At 35.2% G+C, this 20,559-nt stretch overlaps 3 protein-coding genes across 3 annotated transcripts in view; 1 reads left to right on the top strand and 2 right to left on the bottom strand.

Moving 5' to 3' along the window:
* Window positions 1-20,559, bottom strand: part of LOC125815344 (pre-mRNA-splicing factor 38) — a 157,379-nt gene that overhangs the window by 64,957 nt on the left and 71,863 nt on the right. The gene's annotated exons all lie outside the window — the stretch shown is intronic.
* Window positions 1,761-7,955, top strand: LOC125815359 (protein DEHYDRATION-INDUCED 19 homolog 3-like). The gene is made up of 5 exons (XM_049494814.1): window positions 1,761-2,159; window positions 2,252-2,421; window positions 3,124-3,201; window positions 4,613-4,869; window positions 7,600-7,955. Exons 1-5 carry the CDS (start codon window positions 2,084-2,086, stop codon window positions 7,706-7,708), a joined length of 690 nt encoding a protein of 229 aa, XP_049350771.1. The 5' UTR covers window positions 1,761-2,083; the 3' UTR covers window positions 7,709-7,955.
* Window positions 8,318-12,439, bottom strand: LOC125815329 (uncharacterized). The gene is made up of 3 exons (XM_049494778.1): window positions 10,455-12,439; window positions 9,462-10,343; window positions 8,318-8,810 (listed from the first exon to the last, which is right to left on the bottom strand). Exons 1-3 carry the CDS (start codon window positions 12,381-12,383, stop codon window positions 8,760-8,762), a joined length of 2,862 nt encoding a protein of 953 aa, XP_049350735.1. The 5' UTR covers window positions 12,384-12,439; the 3' UTR covers window positions 8,318-8,759.

Below are 20,559 nucleotides of genomic sequence, written 5' to 3'. Positions count from 1 at the left end.
AAGAAAATAATTTCTATCCTATTATGCGTGAAATTGACGTGATGAACCTCTTGATTTTAATTTTAAAAATAAAAGTTTGATGACAAACCAAAAGTGATGAAAGTGCCGTCAAACTTGTCTTTTTTTATTATTATAATAGAGAGGTTCATTACATTGATTTCACGTACAAAAAATTATTTTCTTGCAACGTTATATGTCAACAATAAATTGATATAGTTTGACAAGTAAATGTAGATTTTTTAGTTTAGCTACAATAATGTTTCTACTAAATAAAGTAAGACGTTCTCTAATCTCTTCTCACCTTCTCTCATATCGAGTTATTATTTATTCTAAATGTATAAAGACGATTGACTATTTCATACATAAATTTTTGGATAAAAACAATATTAAAAAATAGGTAAAAGTTTGAGAGAGGACTTTTCACTAATATTATAAACTTAAGAAACTATTAGTTTTGAGTCTTAATAAAAAAAATAAGAGACTATTTTCAAAATAAGTTATCTAAGAAAAGAACTTTATAATTTTGGAGGTCAAATAAATAAGGCCAAACACATATGCAGATTCTTAAACTTGTTCCTAAATTTCATTTTGACATTCCAATCAACCTTGTTCAATTTTAACCCTTAAACTTCAATTTTTATGTTCCATTTTGACACTTATTTCCAAAGAATCAACAAAGTAGAACGTGTGTACTTAACATGCCATGACATGACACAAAAATCAATTAAAAACACATACACAACTCCTCTAACTTGCCCTCATTTTTCATTTTGTCATGCTAACTTAGCATTGTTCCATTGTAATCATTTAACTCTAGTTTACATAGTATCATTTAAACACAAAATATTAAATTTATGATTTCTTTATTTTTATTTATGTTCTTCATTTCCACTTTTTCATTTTAGAAATCAACGTCATATTTTTTTCTTTAAAAAAAGATATTTTTTTTAGAGTCTTTGTACATTATTGTGCGAAAAAATAATCGACGAAAGTGTGTTGGTTTTCTTTTTTAAACCATTAATTAAATTGAATAACACCACATATTTTTTTTCATATCTAGTCTATTTGGACTTACTCAAATATCAGGTTTCTAATTTTTCATTCAACTAAATACGAGTAAAAAAAAACTCATGTTCATTGCTAATTAATAACACTACAAAAAATGTTGAAACTCGATAGACTTAGTTGGGTTGTCATTGATTTTCTTAAGAAAGAAAATCGACGCACTTTCGTTGGTTATTTTTCACGCCAAAATATAGGAAAACTCTTAAAAAGAAATTGTTATTTTTTTAAAAAAAAATCAATGATCATCCGTCAATTTTAATTTTTTAGAATAACTAACGGATGAATGCTGATTTTAAAAATGCAAAATTGCAGTTGAATAACATATATAGAAATCATAAAATTAGTATTTTGTGTTAAATGGTACATAAAAAAATAGAGTTTAAGGGTAATATTTTATTATTTTTTTAAAAAATACTTTTTTTTGTCTTTCACTCCTTTAAATAAAGTGTGATGCACACACTCTGCCATATCACTTAGAAGTGCCAAAATGAAATATAAAATTTAGAGTAGAAGGGTTAAAATGGAACAAAATTGAATTGGAGTGACAAAATAAAATTTAGGGACAAATTTACGAGTTTGGATATGTGTTTGACCAATAAATAAATAAGGAATAATGTTTCCAAAATTATTACTAGTAATTAAAATAAAACAAAAAAGACATAAAAAAAGGTGTGGAAGAGAAGTCTCGTCTTGTTTTTGGTGGAATTTCACATTTTCACCTGCTTTAAGCCTAAAGGCATCGCTACCTCCTCTTCATCATCTGCTTCTTCTTCTTCTTCTTCTTATACATCATCTTCATTGATTCCTCGTCGTTTTCTCACACCAAAATCGCACTCTTTTCTCTTCGTTCGACAAATCTCTCTCTACACCGACACTCCTTACAATTCATAATTTTATCAACTCATCATTCTTAGGGTTTGTGAACGAACGATTGAGTCGAATTGGTACTTGAATTTCACTGTTTCAAATCAGAAGTAGATCTTAATCTGTGAGGATTCAAAAGTAAAGTGAAGCAAATATGGATGCTGATTCATGGAGTGCTCGTCTATCTTCTGCTTCCAGGCGCTATCAATCTGCTTTTCAGTCTCGATCTGGTAAGTTTTTCCCTTTATGTGTTAGAAGTTTCGGGGTTTTTTCAATTAAAGATTGGATTTTTATGTTATTTATGCGGTTAATTTTTGTGTAGGAATGAAATGGGAGAATCTTGAGGCGGAAATGTTGATGGGTTTTGAGGAACTAGACGTTGATGATGATATAAGAGAGGAGTTCCCTTGCTGCTTTTGTTCCGAGTATTTTGATATTGTTGGTTTATGTTGCCATATTGATGATGAGCATCCTGTTGAGGCCAAGAATGGGGTATCGCTCTCTTTTCTCTTCAGTTGTTGTATGGTTGATCATCCTTAGCTGTCTCCCTAGTGTAGAAAATTTGAATATTTTGTTGTTTTACACTTAAATTATCATGAATGTGTAGAAGTTTAACTTCTTTTCATCTGTTGGAAGATAGAGTGTCGTGTTAGTTGTTTTGGTTTACTAGCTGAAATTTCAAGCTATGACGGCATGATTTAATACAGTTGCCTTGGATGGTATTACATTTTTTGTATGTACTGTCGGGCATTCTTGAGTGGTACAGAGACATGTATATGCCTCTGGCAACTGTTCTAGTATTTCCAAATGTCGGTGAAATCATGCTAAAGATGTTCTACTCATTGCTCTTGGTTAAGATTTCATCTTGTTCTCTTGATCTCTCTCTCTCTCTATCTATCTATTGGTTGAGATGCTTTATACTAGTAATATATTTGGTTGTCTAGTCAGAGATGTTATGTGGGTTGCTTAGATGTTAACTGTTCCTTGTGCTGGTGTGTGTGTCTGTCTCTCAATCTTTCTGGAGGAGTGTTGGTGCTCGGGTGGGGTAGAATCCCTCTGAACTTGTTGTATGATAGTTTTCTCCGGTCTTGAATGTTGTTCTCATTTGCTGATGTGAGTGCTCTGTCAAGAACATCTGATGCATATGGAAGCTATTTTTAGAACTAATTCCTCACAATCGCCTTCTTTGTGTAGGTGTGTCCGGTTTGCGCTATGAGGGTGGGCGTTGACATGGTTGCACACATAACCTTACAACATGGGAATATCTTCAAAATATCCTTTATTCAGTATCTTAATATCATTTTTTGGGTTCATTATTGTGTAGTACCCTTTTGGTACTTCTTTTATTTGTATACAGCAATGTCTTGTGCAAAAATTTCACTTAACACGAACGTAGGAAATGGATTTTTCGATAAGTTGGGTATAACTATAATAATTCCAAGCTTTGAAAGTTACTCCAGATGTTTAAAGCATTTCTTTGCTATCATAAATTGGAGTGAGAGGTCCTCCACCAGTGGATAATGTCAAACTCTTCCATTATCAAAAAAAATAATCCTTTCTAGAGTGTGTTCAATTAAGCTCCTGAATCAAGATGGTTGACTGTTTAAGTAACTTTCTGGGGGCTTTGGCCACTCGATGCAAGCTCTTAATTGGTATTCTTTTTTTGTAGATTTCTGTATGTCAGTTTCTTTTAGGGCCTTTAAGATGAGGTTCTCTATGGTTTGGTGCTCACTGTTTTTTTCTCCTGGAAGAGTTTGAAAATCTGCCCTCAAATTCTGATACCTTTCTCGGCCTTTTGGTTAAGATCAAGTATTTGAAATTTGACGTAATTTTTTTGGGGCATTTTAAGTTATTTTAAACCTTTGGCCATTTGAAAGCAAGCTGCTAAATCCCTCTACTTTAAAGGCATGCCATCTAAACTTCACTATCAAAGTGCACCTTCACATACAGCTTTGACTCGTCTCAATGACATACAACTTTACGTTTTCATTCCATGTCAGTCCGTTGGAACTTTCTGGGGATGCTTTAGTATTTGTCATTTATCATGGTCCTGGAACCCAAGGATCATTTTCTTGTACACATTGAATGAAAGCACTCCAGATGCAGGTCTTTTGAAAGCTGATACTCTTGCTTAGGTTGCGTAGCTTCATAGTTGTGATCAGTGACAAGACTAGTTTTACTTCCTTTTCTTTTCTGGAGGCAGGGAGTTAACCTAGGGGTTGTCTTTGTGATCCAAAACATGATAAAGGCTGATCAACATAGCGTGTAAGGAGTTCTGTTACTTTTCAAAATCCTAATATCATGAGAAAAAGAGGAAGTAAAGTTTCCCATGCATTCTGGTTAAGCTGTTTATTTTCTTATAGTGCCTTGTGGTTCCTTGTTCATCAGGGCATCATACAGAAAAGTTAGATAATGATTTAAATATTATCATGTTCATTTGTTAGTTTATCAGTTGGTTAATATTGAAATTTGGAGTAGAGTTGTAGAGATCAGAGGTAAAATTTTGGGGTTTAGGGAAGGTTGAATCATGTTGGTAATGATGTCCCTTCCAGATGTGCGGAGGCCATAATCTCTATTTGCTCCTCCCATCTTCTTCCCTTATTTTGACAAATTCTATATTTGTGGTGGAGTGTGACAATGAGGGACTCCATTAGCTACTTTGAGTTCCTTGACTTCAGCTTACATGCAGCGTAAGAGGAAATCTCGCAGACCTGGTTCTCATTCAACACTTTCCTTATTAAGGAAGGAACTGCGTGAAGGAAATTTGCAGTCTCTATTTGGAGGGTCTTCTTGTGTAGCTCCCTCAACTAGTACTGCACCAGACCCCTTGTTGTCATCATTCATTTTGCCAATGGGTGATGATTTCAAGAGTGCTCAAACGCATTCTCCTGCTGAAACAATCCCAGCCAAGAAAAGCTCAGTAGTAACTGCCTCTGAAAGGTATGCATTTTATCCTTTTCTGTGCTCTGGTACAGTAGCTTCTTGTAAACACTTGTATAGAGATGCTACCAACTTGTATAATTAAGTGAAAATCATAGAGATCTTTCAGAAAAGGACTTTGTACTAAATGTTTACCTAAAAGAACATGTCTGCCCAAGCCTCAGGGCTTAGCTCAATCAGCGAAGGTGGAGAGACTTGTGAGTTGTGACTTAGGCAACATCTTTGAGCCCTGCAGCAAGTGAACTAAGTCTGGCATTTAAGTGAAGGTAGAGGGGCAGGCCCATTATCCCAGAGTTTCGAAGGCAGTGGTTGGAGCCTGGAGGTTTGAGTTTTGACTGTGACACCCCACCCTTGGTGTTAGCTTTAGAATAGAAGTCACCTATGGTACTTGTGGAAAGACTGGGCGAACACCTCTAACTTCTGGGTGAAGTGCTAAGGGTGCTTTGAGCAAATAATCTTTTGCCCCCCTCTAGTTGTATGCTGAAGCACCATAGGTACCTGGTTTTTTGTTCCAAGCTGTATGTCATCAACCTTTTGACTAGGTACAGCCGTACATGTATTGTGGTTAGTTTCATATTTTTTGAGAACAATAAACACAAGTGATCTAACATTAATTTGTTTTAGTTGTGCTGGTAATTTAAGTTAGGATGGGAATAAAAACCAGAAAAAAGGGACCGATTTCAGTTCTTCGGTATTCGGTTTTAGGGTCCCGAAACCAATTTCTTTTAAAAGAGTGATATATATCACCAGAGTCAGGAGATGAAGCAAGAGTGTGAGCTTTGAACTGGCACTCAATTCTTGAGAGAAGAAGTGTGACTTCCTTGAAGGGTTTTGACAGTTCTTAGTAATCTGTCTCACTCTCTCTCTCTATCTATATGCTCCTCTCATTTTCATTTAATTAAGGGGAAAAGGATAAATATACCCCCGAACTATCGTAAATGGTATCTAAATACCCTTCGTTATACTTTTAGGACGCTGATGAACTTACCGTCCAAATTTTGGGGCGTATATACCCTTTCTACTAACGGCGGGACACGTGTCACAATCTAAAACATTTACCCTATTTTTATTAAATTTTTACCCATATTTAAAAGATCCGCCCATATTAATTAAAAACCCACCCCAAATTATAACCCAAAACACTTCTCCATCTTCTCCGTTTCTCATCCTCCGAATTTTGGTCAAGTTTGACTGATTTCTGGCCAAGTTCTTCGATTTTCAAGCCGTTGTTCATGGAAAATGTTCCTGCAAATTCCAAACGAACTCAGCCCTCCACATGGTAATTAATTAATTAAATTTGAACTGATGCATTTTGATGGCAGACACAAATAGGAAAGCCACATCAAGATTACCATTTCCATCAGGGCTATTAAATGGAAACAACCATCTCTAAATGACACTATTACCTTGCCACGGTAAATTAGGACCAATCCCATGGGATTGGGGATCAAGTGCTTGTTTCACAAATCACTGGACTTATCATGGAGTTTGCAATTGCTAACAAAAATCCATTGGGTCTGTTTATAATTGAATTGAGGATCAAAATGGGTTGATTATTGATGAACGAGGATACACGAAAAATTTGAATGACAGATCGTAGAGGAAGAGGAAAAAACAGAGGACAAAGTGCAGATACTAATAAGTGTTTTGGTAATAATTTGGGTATGGGTATTATGTTATTTGGGTGGATCTTTTAATAATGGGTAAAAATTGTAATAAAAATCGGATAAATGTTTTAGATTGAGACAAGTGTCCCGCCGTTAGTAGAAAGGGTATATACGCCCCCAAAATTTGGACGGTAAGGGACATCAACGTCCTAAAAAGTATAATGAAGGGTGTTTAGATACCATTTATGATAGTTCGGGGGTACATTTGTCCTTTTCCCCTTTAATTAATGCAAGAGAAGATGAAGGAAGAGTGGTGAGTAGAAGCAGTAGTATGCAACGACATACTAAGAGCAAATGAAAAGGGGATTCTATAAGCAGCTTTTTTTATGTTTTCTATGTCATCGATCATCATCATCATTGGACGAGGACATAGTTCTGCATTTCCGTTTCCACATTGTTTTCATGATCGCCATGACTGAAGAACCGAAATGGACCGAATTAGAAAAAACAAACTGAACTAATTTTGGTTCGGTATTGGGTATGCACCCGTGAAGAAGCGAACCCGATGTAGTTTGGTATAATTTGGGTGTGCTAAAGTATCTGGTTTACTGCTTTTGAGCTGCATATAGTGAAGCAGGCAGAAGTTTGAAATTTTTGCATACATAATTTTCGCCTTCAATTCATGCTTTAGGGATTAATGGTCAACTAGAATTCTGCTAGACCCGCTCTTGTTGGTGGCTTCTATCAACTTGTGCCATGAAATGGAAATCACTGTTTTCTATGGTCAAATAGACGGGAATTAGAGGGTTTTTTTTTTTTTTTTTCCTAAATGAATTAGAGGTGTTATTATTGGGTTGTTCTAGTATAGTTTACCTTGGGATATCTTTGTTATCAGTTCATTCCATAGAAAACTTTCGAAAAAAGCAGAAGAGAAATAGTTATTATTTTTTTTGGGGGCTTTATAATCTGATGAAGGGAATAGGAATCTAAGTTGCCTTTATCATGATAGTATCATCGTTGTTGTTCCGTTACTTTTGGATCTTATATACCTAGCACTGGGTATTTGTTGTTGTGTACTGGTAACTCGCATAGTCTTATGGGTGTATTTGAACTTATTTTGCAGGAAAGTTCAACAGGCTCCATTGTCAATCAAGGATCAAGAGGAGAAGGCAAAAAGGAGTTCGTTTGTTCAAGGATTGCTATTGTCTACCATTCTGGATGATAATTTATAAAGGTTGACATGAATGCTGCCCAGGGTTCACCAGTTTACTGATAAAGCCGTGTGGTTAGTGATCCAGCGCAGTGCGCATGCTGCTGGCACAATTGTAATCCAACCGTGGAATAAGATGTAGTAATCCATGTAATCTATCTTGTTGTTTGTAGAATTTAGTTGATAGGCAGCAGACTCTTCCATGTATCTTCTTTTATTGCAGCTCATGCTACCATAAAGAATATAATAAATGTTCAAGTTGGTTTTAACTTTTTCTCTTCATCTCCTTGCCAATCAAATAATGCCACTAAGAACATGCGGTTTAACATTTTTGGCGTGGGAAATTAACGAGACAATAAGATGCAGGATATTTTGCAACACAGGAAAATAAAAGACAGAAAAAACACTAAGAAGTAGTGTATAACTTTAACGGGTCCTCCATTAAAAGAGATGGAAGAAACAAAGGAAATTCAAGGCCAAGAATCAACAATAACCACCTGTGGCATTTATCCAACTCTCATAATCCTGATCAAGAAAAACAGTAACCGGCACGGCCATGCCATGCCATCTATATGTGAACAATAAGTTGGGGAGATTTAAGCCAACAAGAACCAGTTTCAACTTGCAACAAAAAAACAGCAGTTACCATAGTCAATGGTAAATTTCCAGCATATCCAAACAGCTGAGTATCATTCTCCGATAACAAATTGGCTAATAAATAACAATGGCAACAACAGTGGTTGCATATTTTTGACAACAATCAAGGAATCTTTTGTCAGTTAAAGCGTGGTATACAAGTGTAAAGCTGAAAAATCTATCCTAACAAATGGATTTGTCCGGCATGGTCAATGGGCAGAAAGAATGGCTAATGCTATTTCTGAGAAGTCGCACATCAAATCCCACTGCTTCAACAAACAGCATGTCTTCTATACTCGTGATTTCACTCAAAAAGAGGCAAAAGTACAGCGATCCTCCACAGGGGAGATTTGGCGGCCAGCCTGTCTCCCAATTTAATTACAAATTATGGTAGACTGCACAGGGGGCTTCACTTCACCATGCTTGAGCACATGCAGCTAAAATGGTCTTCTAAGAGTGCTGGGCAATGTCCTTGAAGGTACTGCAGGCTGTACCAAAGCATGTAGCATATTCAGAATTTAATACGCCTGTAATTTGGGGGGGAGGGTGCAAAGGAGAAGATGAACTTGCATAAAACTATTGAAGTAATATACATTTATGACCAGTCACATACTCAGGTAGCTAACTTAAAATGGTGAGATGAGCCATCAGTAGTTGAAAAGGGTGAGATGAGCTAACAGTAGGCGAAAAGGAGATTCAAGTTTTGTTCATAGTACAAAAATCAAACATCATAGAAAAAGAAGATAATGCGGCATTATTCATCAGCAATAGCAGAGGAAGTGTGGGCCTCCAAGTTTAAAGTACCACACTGCTCTAAATACGATCTCCTAGCCCAGTGAAGACCCTTCTAAATTCTGATCAATTCGACTAATGAGAAAATATTAAAAGACATGAGTCATGTTTATGTTTCACTTGCATACACAGAGCTTGGAGTGTAAGCAACAACAGGGCTAGATATATTCTCCGCATTACCATACCGTTGAACTTAATCATACTACTGTACTTGAAGTCCCCACTGGAACTTTCAGCTAAAAGGAACATAAAAAACTAGACTCCCTCAATTTTTGATTGTTTAAACCAGAGTTTGAATAACTTTAACCATCGATTCCACTAATTCCTTATCTAATTAAAGAGCTCACCTCTCTAAATTGACAAGGAGAAGTGCTAGCATCAGGCCCAACATTAGATCTGCTACTGCAGGGATGGAGTTGCTGATGAGCCAGATTAAAATTGAAGCTTGCATCAGTTCCTTGCAATTCACTTTCCAAAAATTCACCAAAAAAACTTTGTGATGATGTAGAGGCTCCATTCAAATTCAGTTGCCCACTCAAATTACTTGACCTTTCGAGTACAAGGTTTGGATTTTGAGATAAATGAGCATCACTCTCCAGTTGCCTTCCTCGGAAAAATGAATTATGAGGTACTGCCCTTTGTGCTATAGCAGGTTGAGTTGCTAATTCTCTACTTCGAGCAATTTGAGAGCCAAAGAGACTATTCCCTGATACAGCACCCAAGGTCCCAGTAACATTACCAAGTTGTCTCCTCCTGTTATTAAGGAGTTGATGTATTTGCCGTTGTATTCTGCGTCGGTCAGAAACTGTAAATGCCCCAATCCCAGAAGCTAGAGAAGAAACTTGACCATCTCGCGGAAATTGAAAATCACCTGATTCTTCAGTCAAAGGGGTATCAGGAACATACATTTCATTAAGATCAAACGTTTCTCTTACATTTGCAACAGGAGGTGACCCAACAGAAAAACTGCCGCTTGTTCTATTATCAGGCATAGGATTCAAATTCTGTGGGTTTAAAGAAGCAAGAGCAGTTGGTCGACAGCTTTCACAGTACCAGTTACCTTCAGGTACTTCATGTCCAAGACCAACACAATAAGTATGCGCAGGCGAATCACAGAGATCACAAAGTAGCATAAGAGCATCATCCCCACCTTGCTGACACTCTGTACATAATACATTTTCGTACGGGTCAAGGTAACCCCTAAGCTCCTCTTCAGATGGTTGATAAACCTATATACACAATTTAAACATTGACTGCAGTTAGAAAATTTGGTGTTTTGTAATAAATGAATACTCAGGTTTACCTATAAATAAATGCACAGAAGTAAAAGGGGGATGTACCTGATCACGCTCAGGGACGTGAATAACCACAGTCCTCAAATCAAAGCCAGTGTCTGACCTTGCAGGCTTACTGATTGTCACAAACCTTTGCTTGCACAGTGGGCAACGAGATTCCACTTTGGACCACTCCATGATGCAAGCAAAACAAAAGTAATGACTGCAGCAATTCAATGTCCCTCTAACTGTTCTCTTACCTTCTTCAGACAAACATATGCCACAAATCTGCTTTCCAACTTCAATCTTTAACTCCTCCATCTTTTCTTTAGCCTTTCTTGCTGGATGTTTTCTTTGTAGACGTGGAGCTTCCTCTATTGGTGATTTTTTCAAAGATGCTGAGCCCCTCCAGGTTGTAACCAAGCTCCTGCAAATATTGTTAGCCTCTCTGACTTGTTCCCTCTCTTCTTCAGAGATGGTAAACTCACGTTCAGATGATCCAGAACTCGCAACAAAATCAGAATCAGAATCTACTGTTAGTCTCTTTCTTTTTCTCTTCTGACCTGCATTCTTTTTATTCTTTTCTTTCATGGTTGGATCGACGTCTATGAACTCCTCGTCATTTTCAGATCTTGCTTTCCTTCTCAATCGCTGTCTCTTAAGTGATTTCTTTCTTGTGATCTTCTTCAACTTTTTGTGGTTTCTATTTCTCTTCTGTACTCTGGCAGTGCCCTTACGTGACCGTGGCTTGGCTGAGTACTTTATCCCTTCCATTTCTGGAAACTCTTCTTCTTCTTCTTCTTCGTCCAAGCAATCTGGAGTGAATTCCTCATCATCGTCATCATCTTTGGTATATCCCTTACACAGCCGTGGCTTGCTCGAATTCTTCATCCTTTTTGTTATTGGAATATCCTCTTCTTCATCCAAGCTAATTGGAGTGAATTCCTCATCATCCTCGTCATCATCTTTGGCAGTGGCCTTACGCCTTTGTAGCCTGCTTGAATTCTTCATCCCTTTCATTACTGGAAAATCATCCTCTTCGTGCAAGCTATCTGGATTTAATTCCTCATCTTCTTCATCTTTGACAGTGCCCCTACGTAACCGTCGCTTGTTAGAATTATCCGTTCCTTCCATTACTGGAGACTCTTCTTCTTCATCATCTTCATTATCCAAGCAATCTGGTGTGAATTCCTCATCTTCATCTTTAAAAGTGGCCTTACGTAACTGACGCCTGCTAGAATTATCCGTCCCTTCCGTTACTGGAGACTCTTCTTCTTCTTCATCCAAGCAATCTGGTGTGAATTCCTCATCATCTTCATCTTTGACAGTGCCCTCACACAGCCGTCGCTTACTAGAATTGTTTGTCCCTTTCATTACTGGAAACTCTTCTTCTTCTTCATCCAAGCAATCTGGTGTGAATTCCTCATCATCTTCATCTTTGACAGTGCCCTTACGCAACCGTCGTTTGCTAGAATTGTTTGTCCCTTTCATTACTGGAAACTCTTCTTCTTCATCCAAGTAATCTGGTGTGAACTCCTCATCATCTTCATCTTTGACAGTGCCCTTACGCAACCGTCGTTTGCTAGAATTGTTTGTCCCTTTCGTTACTGGAAACTCTTCTTCTTCATCCAAGCAATCTGGTGTGAACTCCTCATCAACTTCATCATCGTCATCATCGTCATCATCATCTTCTCTATATGAAACTCTCTTTCTCTTTCTAGACTTCACAGTTCCTTTTTCTTTTCTGCTTGATGCTCTTGATCGAGCAACCCTTTTCACCTTCCGCGTCTTAAATTCCTCCTCCTCATCTTCATATTCACCTAAACTCTCTTCTGAATCATCTCCAACAAAGGAAGAATATCCATCTTCTGACTCATCAAATTCCTCATCGTCATCAACTGTGTAATCCTCATCTGACTGATCTGAAGCTCTATATGTGGATCCAGCCTTTCTCCTATCACTAGTCTTGCGTCCAGCGTTGCCTTCCCTCGCCATCCTTTCTAACACCCAGGGGGGAGCAAAAACCGACAACTTGAATCAGATCTAACTATGTGATGCCACTAGATCCACCGCTTAATTAGACAAGGAAGTGAATGCGCCTGAAACACAAACAACCCATCATTTGTTATGTAAAGTAAAGCCTCCACAACACAAGCTCAAAATCATGCACTTGTTACTTCCAAGTTCTCCCAACAAATACCCTTACAAATCTGCCTATTTGCAGTTACAAAATTACCTAGATTAGTATGGGGCTTCTTAACATTCTACTACAAGTTTCATCCAAATAAAGTATCAAATCAACTAAAAATAAAACAATCGAACACCCTAAAAATAAAAAAATTTACTCAGAAATAGAAAGAATTGATCTAACTAAATACATAAATAAAACTCCCAAAGATCAAAACCTTAACCCTAGATCAAGATACTAGCAATAACTCAGATAATTCCCAGCAAAAATATGAATAAATTAGTATTAAATTCAACCCCAATAACACAAATTCCCAAAATTCAGATGGAACAGTAGAAAAAAAACAAAACCAGACAACAAATCTCAACAATCAATAGATTACCAAACAAACAAAACCCAGATAAATTTTGGAGTTCCCTTATTGTTCTTTTTTTTACAAATAAAAGGGAAAATAAATAAATAAAGATAGGTTATGGTAAGTACCTGAGAAAAGAAGAGGAGGCAAAATCGGCAAAACTCAAAAAATTATAAAAGAGAATTATCTTGAGCTATATATAAAATCTAAAATCAATCCAATTTTTTTTAAAAATAAAATAAAATAAAAAGAAAAATTAAGCGGTGGGATGAAATTTGAAGGAAATAATAAGAGGGTCACCTAAAGAATCTGTATTTGTATTATTTACTTACTACTTTTCTCATATTTTTGTCTTTCTATATATATATATGTAGAGATGTGCTTTTAAAATAGTGATATTGTTGCAATGATAAAGTAAAGCATCAATTATTAGAACGTTTTCGGGAGATTTTGATTTTGTAGTATTTTATAAATTTATTTTTAATTTTACGTTATTTAAAAATATATTTTTAATTAATTCCACATTTTCGAGTGGTCGTTGGGCCCAGACACTTTTATAAGAAGCAAGTTGGATGTAATGCTATTGGTTGGGCATATGTATGAATTTCCATATTTACCCTTTGTGATGTTGAGAGCAGCTCAACTGCTATTTTGACTTTGGGCTCACCAAGTTGGGTTTCGATTTGGGCTTTTTATTCTAGAAGGCTTATGGGCCTTTAGTCTGGATTTGGGCTCACAGGATCCTTATGCAGCCCAAATATGTACGAGAAGTGATTATTAGTTTAAACCAAAGTTTCACAAATGGCCACTTGTTGCCTCTGTCTTTGAAAGTTAGTTTCAAACTCTATAGGTAAAACGTTATGACATTAGCTATTTTTCAAAGAAAAAAAAAGGGAAAATGCATAAGTACCCCCAGCCTATACCCGAAATCCCAGAGACACGCCTAACCTTTACTAAGGTCCTATTACCCCCCCCCGAACTTATTTTATATGTAATATTCTACCCCTTTTTGGCCTACATGGCACTGTCTTGTGGGCCCAGCGCATGTTGACATTTTTTTCGAGGATAGTGCCACGTAGGCCGAAAAGGGGTAGAATATTATAGATAAATTAAGTTCGGGGGGGTAATAGGACCTTAGTAAAGGTTAGGTGTGTCTTTGAGATTTCGGGCTTAGGCTGGGGGTACTTATGCATTTTCCTCTTAAATTAGAAAGTGGCGTTATTCTACAGAGGTATCACTGTTATAAGCTAGACAACAATTCTTTAATTTGAATGGTAGTTCTTTGCTAAAAAGCCTAAAACTATTATGTTCCAATTATGGATATTGGATCAACAAGCCCAATGATATGCAGACAGCCCATTTTCAATTGGATCATCAGATTTGAGGAGAAGAATAAAAAATATTGCCAATTTTAGACAGTATGCCTTATGGAAGCATCAAGTTGAGAGTGTACCAGTTCAGATATCCACGATCAACAAGTACTGGATTCTCTTTCGAATAGGCCTGAAAAGGAAAGGGAAGATTGAAATGCCAACAAGTGTCTATTATATTGAATTTACTCCATTTTGGGAACATCCAAAGCAAAAGTCACTAAATGGGTAAGTTGTCAATCTCTGAATGGCGTTGTACCAAAATCTACCCTATGTGATTCCTATTGAAGCATATACTTAGGACTTAGGAGTATGTGTAGGGCAGACGATTTTAAATGGACTCCTCATCTATTAGATAGTAAAATGCAATATGTGATTTCAATAATTTTAGTTAAGCTTCAATATAAATATTATACATCGGGCGAGAAACAACAACTCAATATAACATTGAAATCTTTATCTTTCACCAGGTAATGATTTTACGAAACTAACTTGTTAAAAGTTTGGCATTTAAGCCTGCACCCATGTTAAAATATAGAACTCAACAATAAAAGATTTCTATAGGGTATAGCTAGTATGCATGCATATACTTAAAAGAATTTTTTAGACTACAACAAATTAAATAGCTTATTAAACTAATATGACAAATCATTTTAATTAATGCATGCTTAATTTGGAATAACTTTATTTTTGTCTCGAGAAGCATTCTTTTTTCCTCACGCAAGGCTTTTTGAGATGTGTTGTATATATATATAAATATATATATATGTTGAGTTGTCCCTGTTAAGTGAATAGCGTTGATGACAGCCATATGCATTGTATAATTAGCCAAAAGTTTGGGACCAATTTTCATCTCTTAACTTTAATAAAAAGTTGGTTAGATGACAAAAATATATTTTTATATATAGAAGAAGTGGACCATGCATGTTGAAACTGAGTTAATTAGGATTGTGAATAAAGATGTTTTTCATTATCCTTTGATATAAATTGGGACCTTTGTCCTTTTAAAGGAAAACATCCCCATTGAGGAGGAATGAGGAGCATTGGGATAGCCTATTCCTTAGATTATTGTCACCCAACCTCTCTTTTTTGTCAGAGTTTGTGTCACTTAATTAATTAGTCTATTAGTTTTTGACAAGTCATTATAACCTAAAGTTGTCTATAGGAACTCCTACCTCTTGATATTGATTCAAAGTCATACCTAAGATGGTAGGTGCTTATCACCTGAGCAATTTGACCTCTTGTCAAGTGCATTGAACTTAAAACTCTTTCTATGAGAAAAAAAAGAAGGTTTACGTTTCACTAAGAAAAGAAAACATCGAAATGAGAAGCTACGAAATTTGGAGTTGGGAGTTATTCTCATTCAATTAACATAAAATGGGAAGAATCATGTCATGTATTTAGTGGGAACCATTGGTTAGTTTTCTAAAATATAATTACTCCTATTATTATTATTATTATTATTATTACTATTATTATATTGTATTAATTTAAATAGAAGGATGTGGCCACTAAGTGGTTGATTCTCTGACTTTCTGCAACCTGGGACCACCTTAAAATGGACCTTGGTGATTAGAAAATAGTAAGATGTTTTAATTAATTAAAAGTAGTGAACCTTGGCTGGATTAATAGGTTTGTATTGAAACTACGTAATTAGCTAGAGAAAATTAAAGGAAGAATATATATATTGGTATGGCCGATTAGGGGCCGGGGTTGGCAGAGGAAAGGTGAAGCAGCCACTTGTATCACATACTACTACATTTTTTTCTTTTATAAAAGAAAATAAAGATTGTTTGTTCTATGAGTGGCCTACTTTTATATATATATAAGTATATTTCCAGCTTTTGTCGTGTAATGTATCACTTAAACTAGTTTAGTTATATGTTAATGTTACTTTACTCGTCATATAAAGCATCATTAATCCATCTTGACTTCACAAGACGCAAATCTACTTTGTATATTCCTCTCAAATTACAATATTAATTATACTTTATGGACGCTCCTTGTGTGAATCTAGTAATTTGGTAGTTTATCTCTTTTTTTTTTCCTCCCCCCACCCCACTTAAATTACCAGTTTTTTTTTAACTACTACTCTCTTTTTTTTCACATACGTTCAATGGGAATAATACATGTACGATGTGAGTTGTCCATATGACGTCAAGTAGGACGTGCGTGCATGTCTATTTTGTTGAACTATGTATAAATTTAAGTGTCTAATTGTGCACACCCAAAGTAAGAGCGTAGATATCAAATGAAGCTAAATTAAATGTCATTTTTAACTTATTTGTAGAATGTAATTTTGTGTTGGACCATGTTGCTCCAATAGCTAGTTTCATGTTGGATATGATCATAAGAGTAATTATTAAGTAGACTTGCATTGTATGTTAGTCAATATGAGTCAGTTCAATGCTGGTGAAGGGGACGGTACATAAATAAGGTACGTCATGGTAGCTTTAAAGAACATGCATATCTTCCCTTACCCCTCAAAACCCTAAATTTGGCACACAACAGCGAGATTGAATTAAATTGCCAGAAGTGCAGAATCACAAAGAAAGAGCTATTTTGTGGAGCCCTTCTACCGTCGGCAGTCAGCAGGATCACTTGCCAAATTTAGCAGTTAGATCGACATCCACGGATGTAGCCCGCTCATGGGCTATCGATTCAACTGAATCCATTAACTTTTAATACGTTGCTTAAATATATGTACGTGTAAGAGATCAACAAAACTTCAATATAATATAATTAGTTTTTGAACTCATAATTTTTAATGTGCAATGAATTGGGTGATAAAAATATAAAATATAAAATATGAGTCTATCAAATTAAAATTGAGAAAATACATTAAAAAAAACCTTAAACTTGGTTGGACATAACTTACTTTGTAATTTTTTGCCTCCCCTATCTTGTTTCAAGTGAATTTAATATCCCTTAGACGTCTAGAACCATACTTGGAAAGGTAGGTGTGCTGCACGCACCTCCACATGTCAAAAAATTATTTTTTTTATATTTTTTCAAAATATAAAACCACCCGCCCCAACCTTCATTGTTCCTCACAATACCACCACCGTAGAATTCAAAAAATCCACCGCCATTCACCAAGTATTCCTCACTCTATTCCTCGTCCTCTCCATTACCGCCGCTAGGGGTGGGCATAAATATCGGAAAACTGAAAAATCGAATCGAACCGAACTATTTCGATTCTTCGGTGTCTCGGTTCAGTGTTGGTTCTTTATTTTCGGAACTTCGGTTTGGAGTTCGGTGTAAGGGTCCCGAAACTACGGTGCACCGAAGAACCGAAGTTTTATTAAATAAATTTAAAAATATTTAAATTATATTACTTAATAATACTTATATATTTTGACTCAAAATATTTACCTGGCCCATTTCAATTTTTAAATGACAAAACAGTAAAGTGTAAATCCTAAAGACCTAAAGTCTATGTTTTGAATGTGCTGAATCGTGTATCCAAAGAGATAGTGCCATTTGATGGTGTTGTGTTTTTCTTTTTAAAAAATGTGTGGACAAGTCTTTGTAGACCTTGTTTTGTGAGTAAAGATAACTGTTGCGTGCTCTTTACCATTTATCTGCATATGTTTGCTGATTTCGTCGCTGTATATTTAGTTGATCATTTCTGTAGCAACATGGGAGGGTAAATAGTCCATCTAATTAACAAATCCTTTGGCATCTTTGATAGCAACAGAAACAAAATTTGAATTCTTCTAGTTAAAGAATCATCTATGCTGCGTCTTCTTAATTGTAAATTAAACACATGAAACTCTTAACACTTTATCATATTCTTTCTTTATTTTTATTCACACCAAAAAACCGATTTAAAAATATCGAATTAAACCGAATCGAAATAGAAAAAATTGAAGCTTGCTTGCTTAAAAATTTTGATTTTAAGAAAATAATCTAAATTATTTTGGCGGGACTTTTAGTAGGATCGTGGGTCCCGCTATTTGCTTGACACGTCCGACGCCGGCAGCCGGCGTGGAGGAACTGCGGGTCCCTTCTACTTCTTATGCGCCCATGTGGCAGAGTATTTTCTCTCCGAAGCTATCAGCTTCGGCTCGGAGCCTACTTTTGAATATATTATCGACCGTTATTTCGACCTTAGAATAGTAAATTGACCCATAACTCTTCTTTTTTTTTTCCTTCACTTAACTTCACAAAGAAAAATAGATTAGACATTTCAACCAATAGAGGATTGAGACTTCATGAGAAGAGAAAAATATTTTTAGAAAGTCCCTCTTATTAACTAATACTAATACAATAATCAAATGTGTTATAATTCATGTAACAATCTCAAAAATTAGCTCATGAAATAAGAATTTATTTTGAAATCATAAAAAGACGGTTGATTACTCCATTCTACACTGACATGAACTTCTCACACCTCTCTTACGAGTCGCGCCCAGACTTGCCCACTAGAGCTAGGTTCAAATGTCCTGTCCATGAAAATTTTCTCTTTAATTTGATTCCTGTCATGTCTGAGAAGTATATACCAAATAGATCAACTTTTCTAATTGCGTTGCTGGCTCATTTGATTCTACTAATATGGTCTCTGTACAGATATGCAAAGGACACCTTTTTCACTGACATGCTCCCTTCCACCATATCTTTGAAACATTTCTTTAAATAGTAAAAAACCATCATCTTCTTGTTACAGTAACTACTTTTTTTTGTTTCTAACCAATACGACAATTTTTTATTTATAATTAAACCATAATACATAAACATGATTCTTAACTTGGTGTCAGCTGACAATTAACTGTGGGTGTGCACAAGGAGACACTTAAACTTGTCCAAAATTGAACAATTCGTCCTACATGGCAAGTTTATGTCCTACGTGTATTATGTCATGTAGGACATGTGTGTCTAATTATTTAATTTTATACAAGTTTAAATGTCTACTTGTGTACACTCAAAGTTGAAGGGTATATATAGTTATCTGCTAAAGCGAAGTTAAGTTATGTTTATGTGTTATGCCTATAATTAATATGGAGTACATAACTTAATTTTATTGTGAATAGTAGTATTAATGTAGATGTTCAAATATTAATACTTCACTAGTTAAATATATTGACGTGTCTAATATTATATACTCGGCTAGATTTCAAGGGTCCTCTATATGATATACATAAAAATTTAACATTGTTTTATTCCCAGTTAGATTACTAATTTTCAAATATGTTATTACAGAATTAGTAATTAATAGTATCAGTTTAAATTATTTATGCAGAAGGGTGGATCAATAGTATTAGGATTAATTAGTTAATTGGAAATAAAATGACAAAAATAGCCCAGAGTCCCTTAAATCTTTTTTCTACTAAATTAGATGGGGTATTTTGTAAATAAATAACTTATAATTAAAGATTATCCTACATGTTATTTTTAATACAACAAATCAAACAATCAATGAAAAGTAATATCATAATATATAACTAATCTCGTATCACTTTTTCAATTTGGTTGAACATATGCAAAGACTTATTTGGCCCCTAAAAATACTCTAATTTAGTTTAAATGCCACCTATATTAACAATTTACTATATTGTTAACATGTTTCCACAGCTAATCTTCATAAATTTCAACCTATATTTTATTTAAAAGGGATATAAGATCAACTAAGTTATAATATCCATTATATTGTGGAAAGCAAAAGGGAACCAACTTCCCTAGCTACCTTTTCTTCTCTTGTCAATCAAGAATATGACTAATTTAGGAAGAACTATTATTTCATGAATTAGGGTTTGGTTGATGATATAGACATTAATGTGGTGAAACTTTGGCTAATGATCATCAGGAACAACTGTTATAAATATATACTTGAAAGTGATTACATATATGACATTTTCCCTTCTTTTGGCTAGTTAAACTATTTGTATATATTTCTCCTTTTTGAATATGCATTGCACCTTTAATTAAATAAAGAGAAACAAGAATATAATTGTTAGATTTTGGAGATAGATCATGATGGAACTATGTTGATGAGACAATAATGAAATGATATATAAATAAATATTTCAATGTTATCCATGAACAAGGCAGGATTGAATGGATCCACAGTATTAAAATCTCACAGCTTAAGAAATGTCTAAAGAAAAATGGCTAAAAAGTAATCAAGTCTTGTACTAATTATTATACAACCACGTTATACATGTCTTTAAACATAAGTAAAGGCATCCACTTTTTATCCTATTTTTAATTCTATAGCCAACTTTTCTTTATCTTTCAAATAATATTTTGGATAAAACC

This window comes from Solanum verrucosum, unplaced genomic scaffold (assembly GCF_900185275.1).
Source record: "Solanum verrucosum unplaced genomic scaffold, falcon-dt-bn FXZP01000261.1, whole genome shotgun sequence".
Classification (NCBI taxonomy): Eukaryota; Viridiplantae; Streptophyta; class Magnoliopsida; order Solanales; family Solanaceae; genus Solanum; species Solanum verrucosum.
Note: the sequence above shows the minus strand (reverse complement) of the source record. Positions and strands in the feature narration are given on the sequence as shown.

What these genes read in the sequence shown, in the direction of transcription:
- LOC125815359 (XM_049494814.1), top strand. Translation starts at nt 2,084, where the DNA reads ATGGATGCTGATTCATGGAGTGCTCGTCTATCTTCTGCTTCCAGGCGC. An exon ending in CTGTTGAGGCCAAGAATGGG is followed by an intron (nt 2,422 to 3,123) that starts GTATCGCTCTCT and finishes TTCTTTGTGTAG; the next exon opens with GTGTGTCCGGTTTGCGCTAT. An exon ending in GTAGTAACTGCCTCTGAAAG is followed by an intron (nt 4,870 to 7,599) that starts GTATGCATTTTA and finishes CTTATTTTGCAG; the next exon opens with GAAAGTTCAACAGGCTCCAT.
- LOC125815329 (XM_049494778.1), bottom strand. Translation starts at nt 12,383, where the DNA reads ATGGCGAGGGAAGGCAACGCTGGACGCAAGACTAGTGATAGGAGAAAG. An exon ending in ACGTCCCTGAGCGTGATCAG is followed by an intron (nt 10,344 to 10,454) that starts GTACATCCCCCT and finishes TTGTGTATATAG; the next exon opens with GTTTATCAACCATCTGAAGA. An exon ending in CTCCTTGTCAATTTAGAGAG is followed by an intron (nt 8,811 to 9,461) that starts GTGAGCTCTTTA and finishes GCTTTGGTACAG; the next exon opens with CCTGCAGTACCTTCAAGGAC.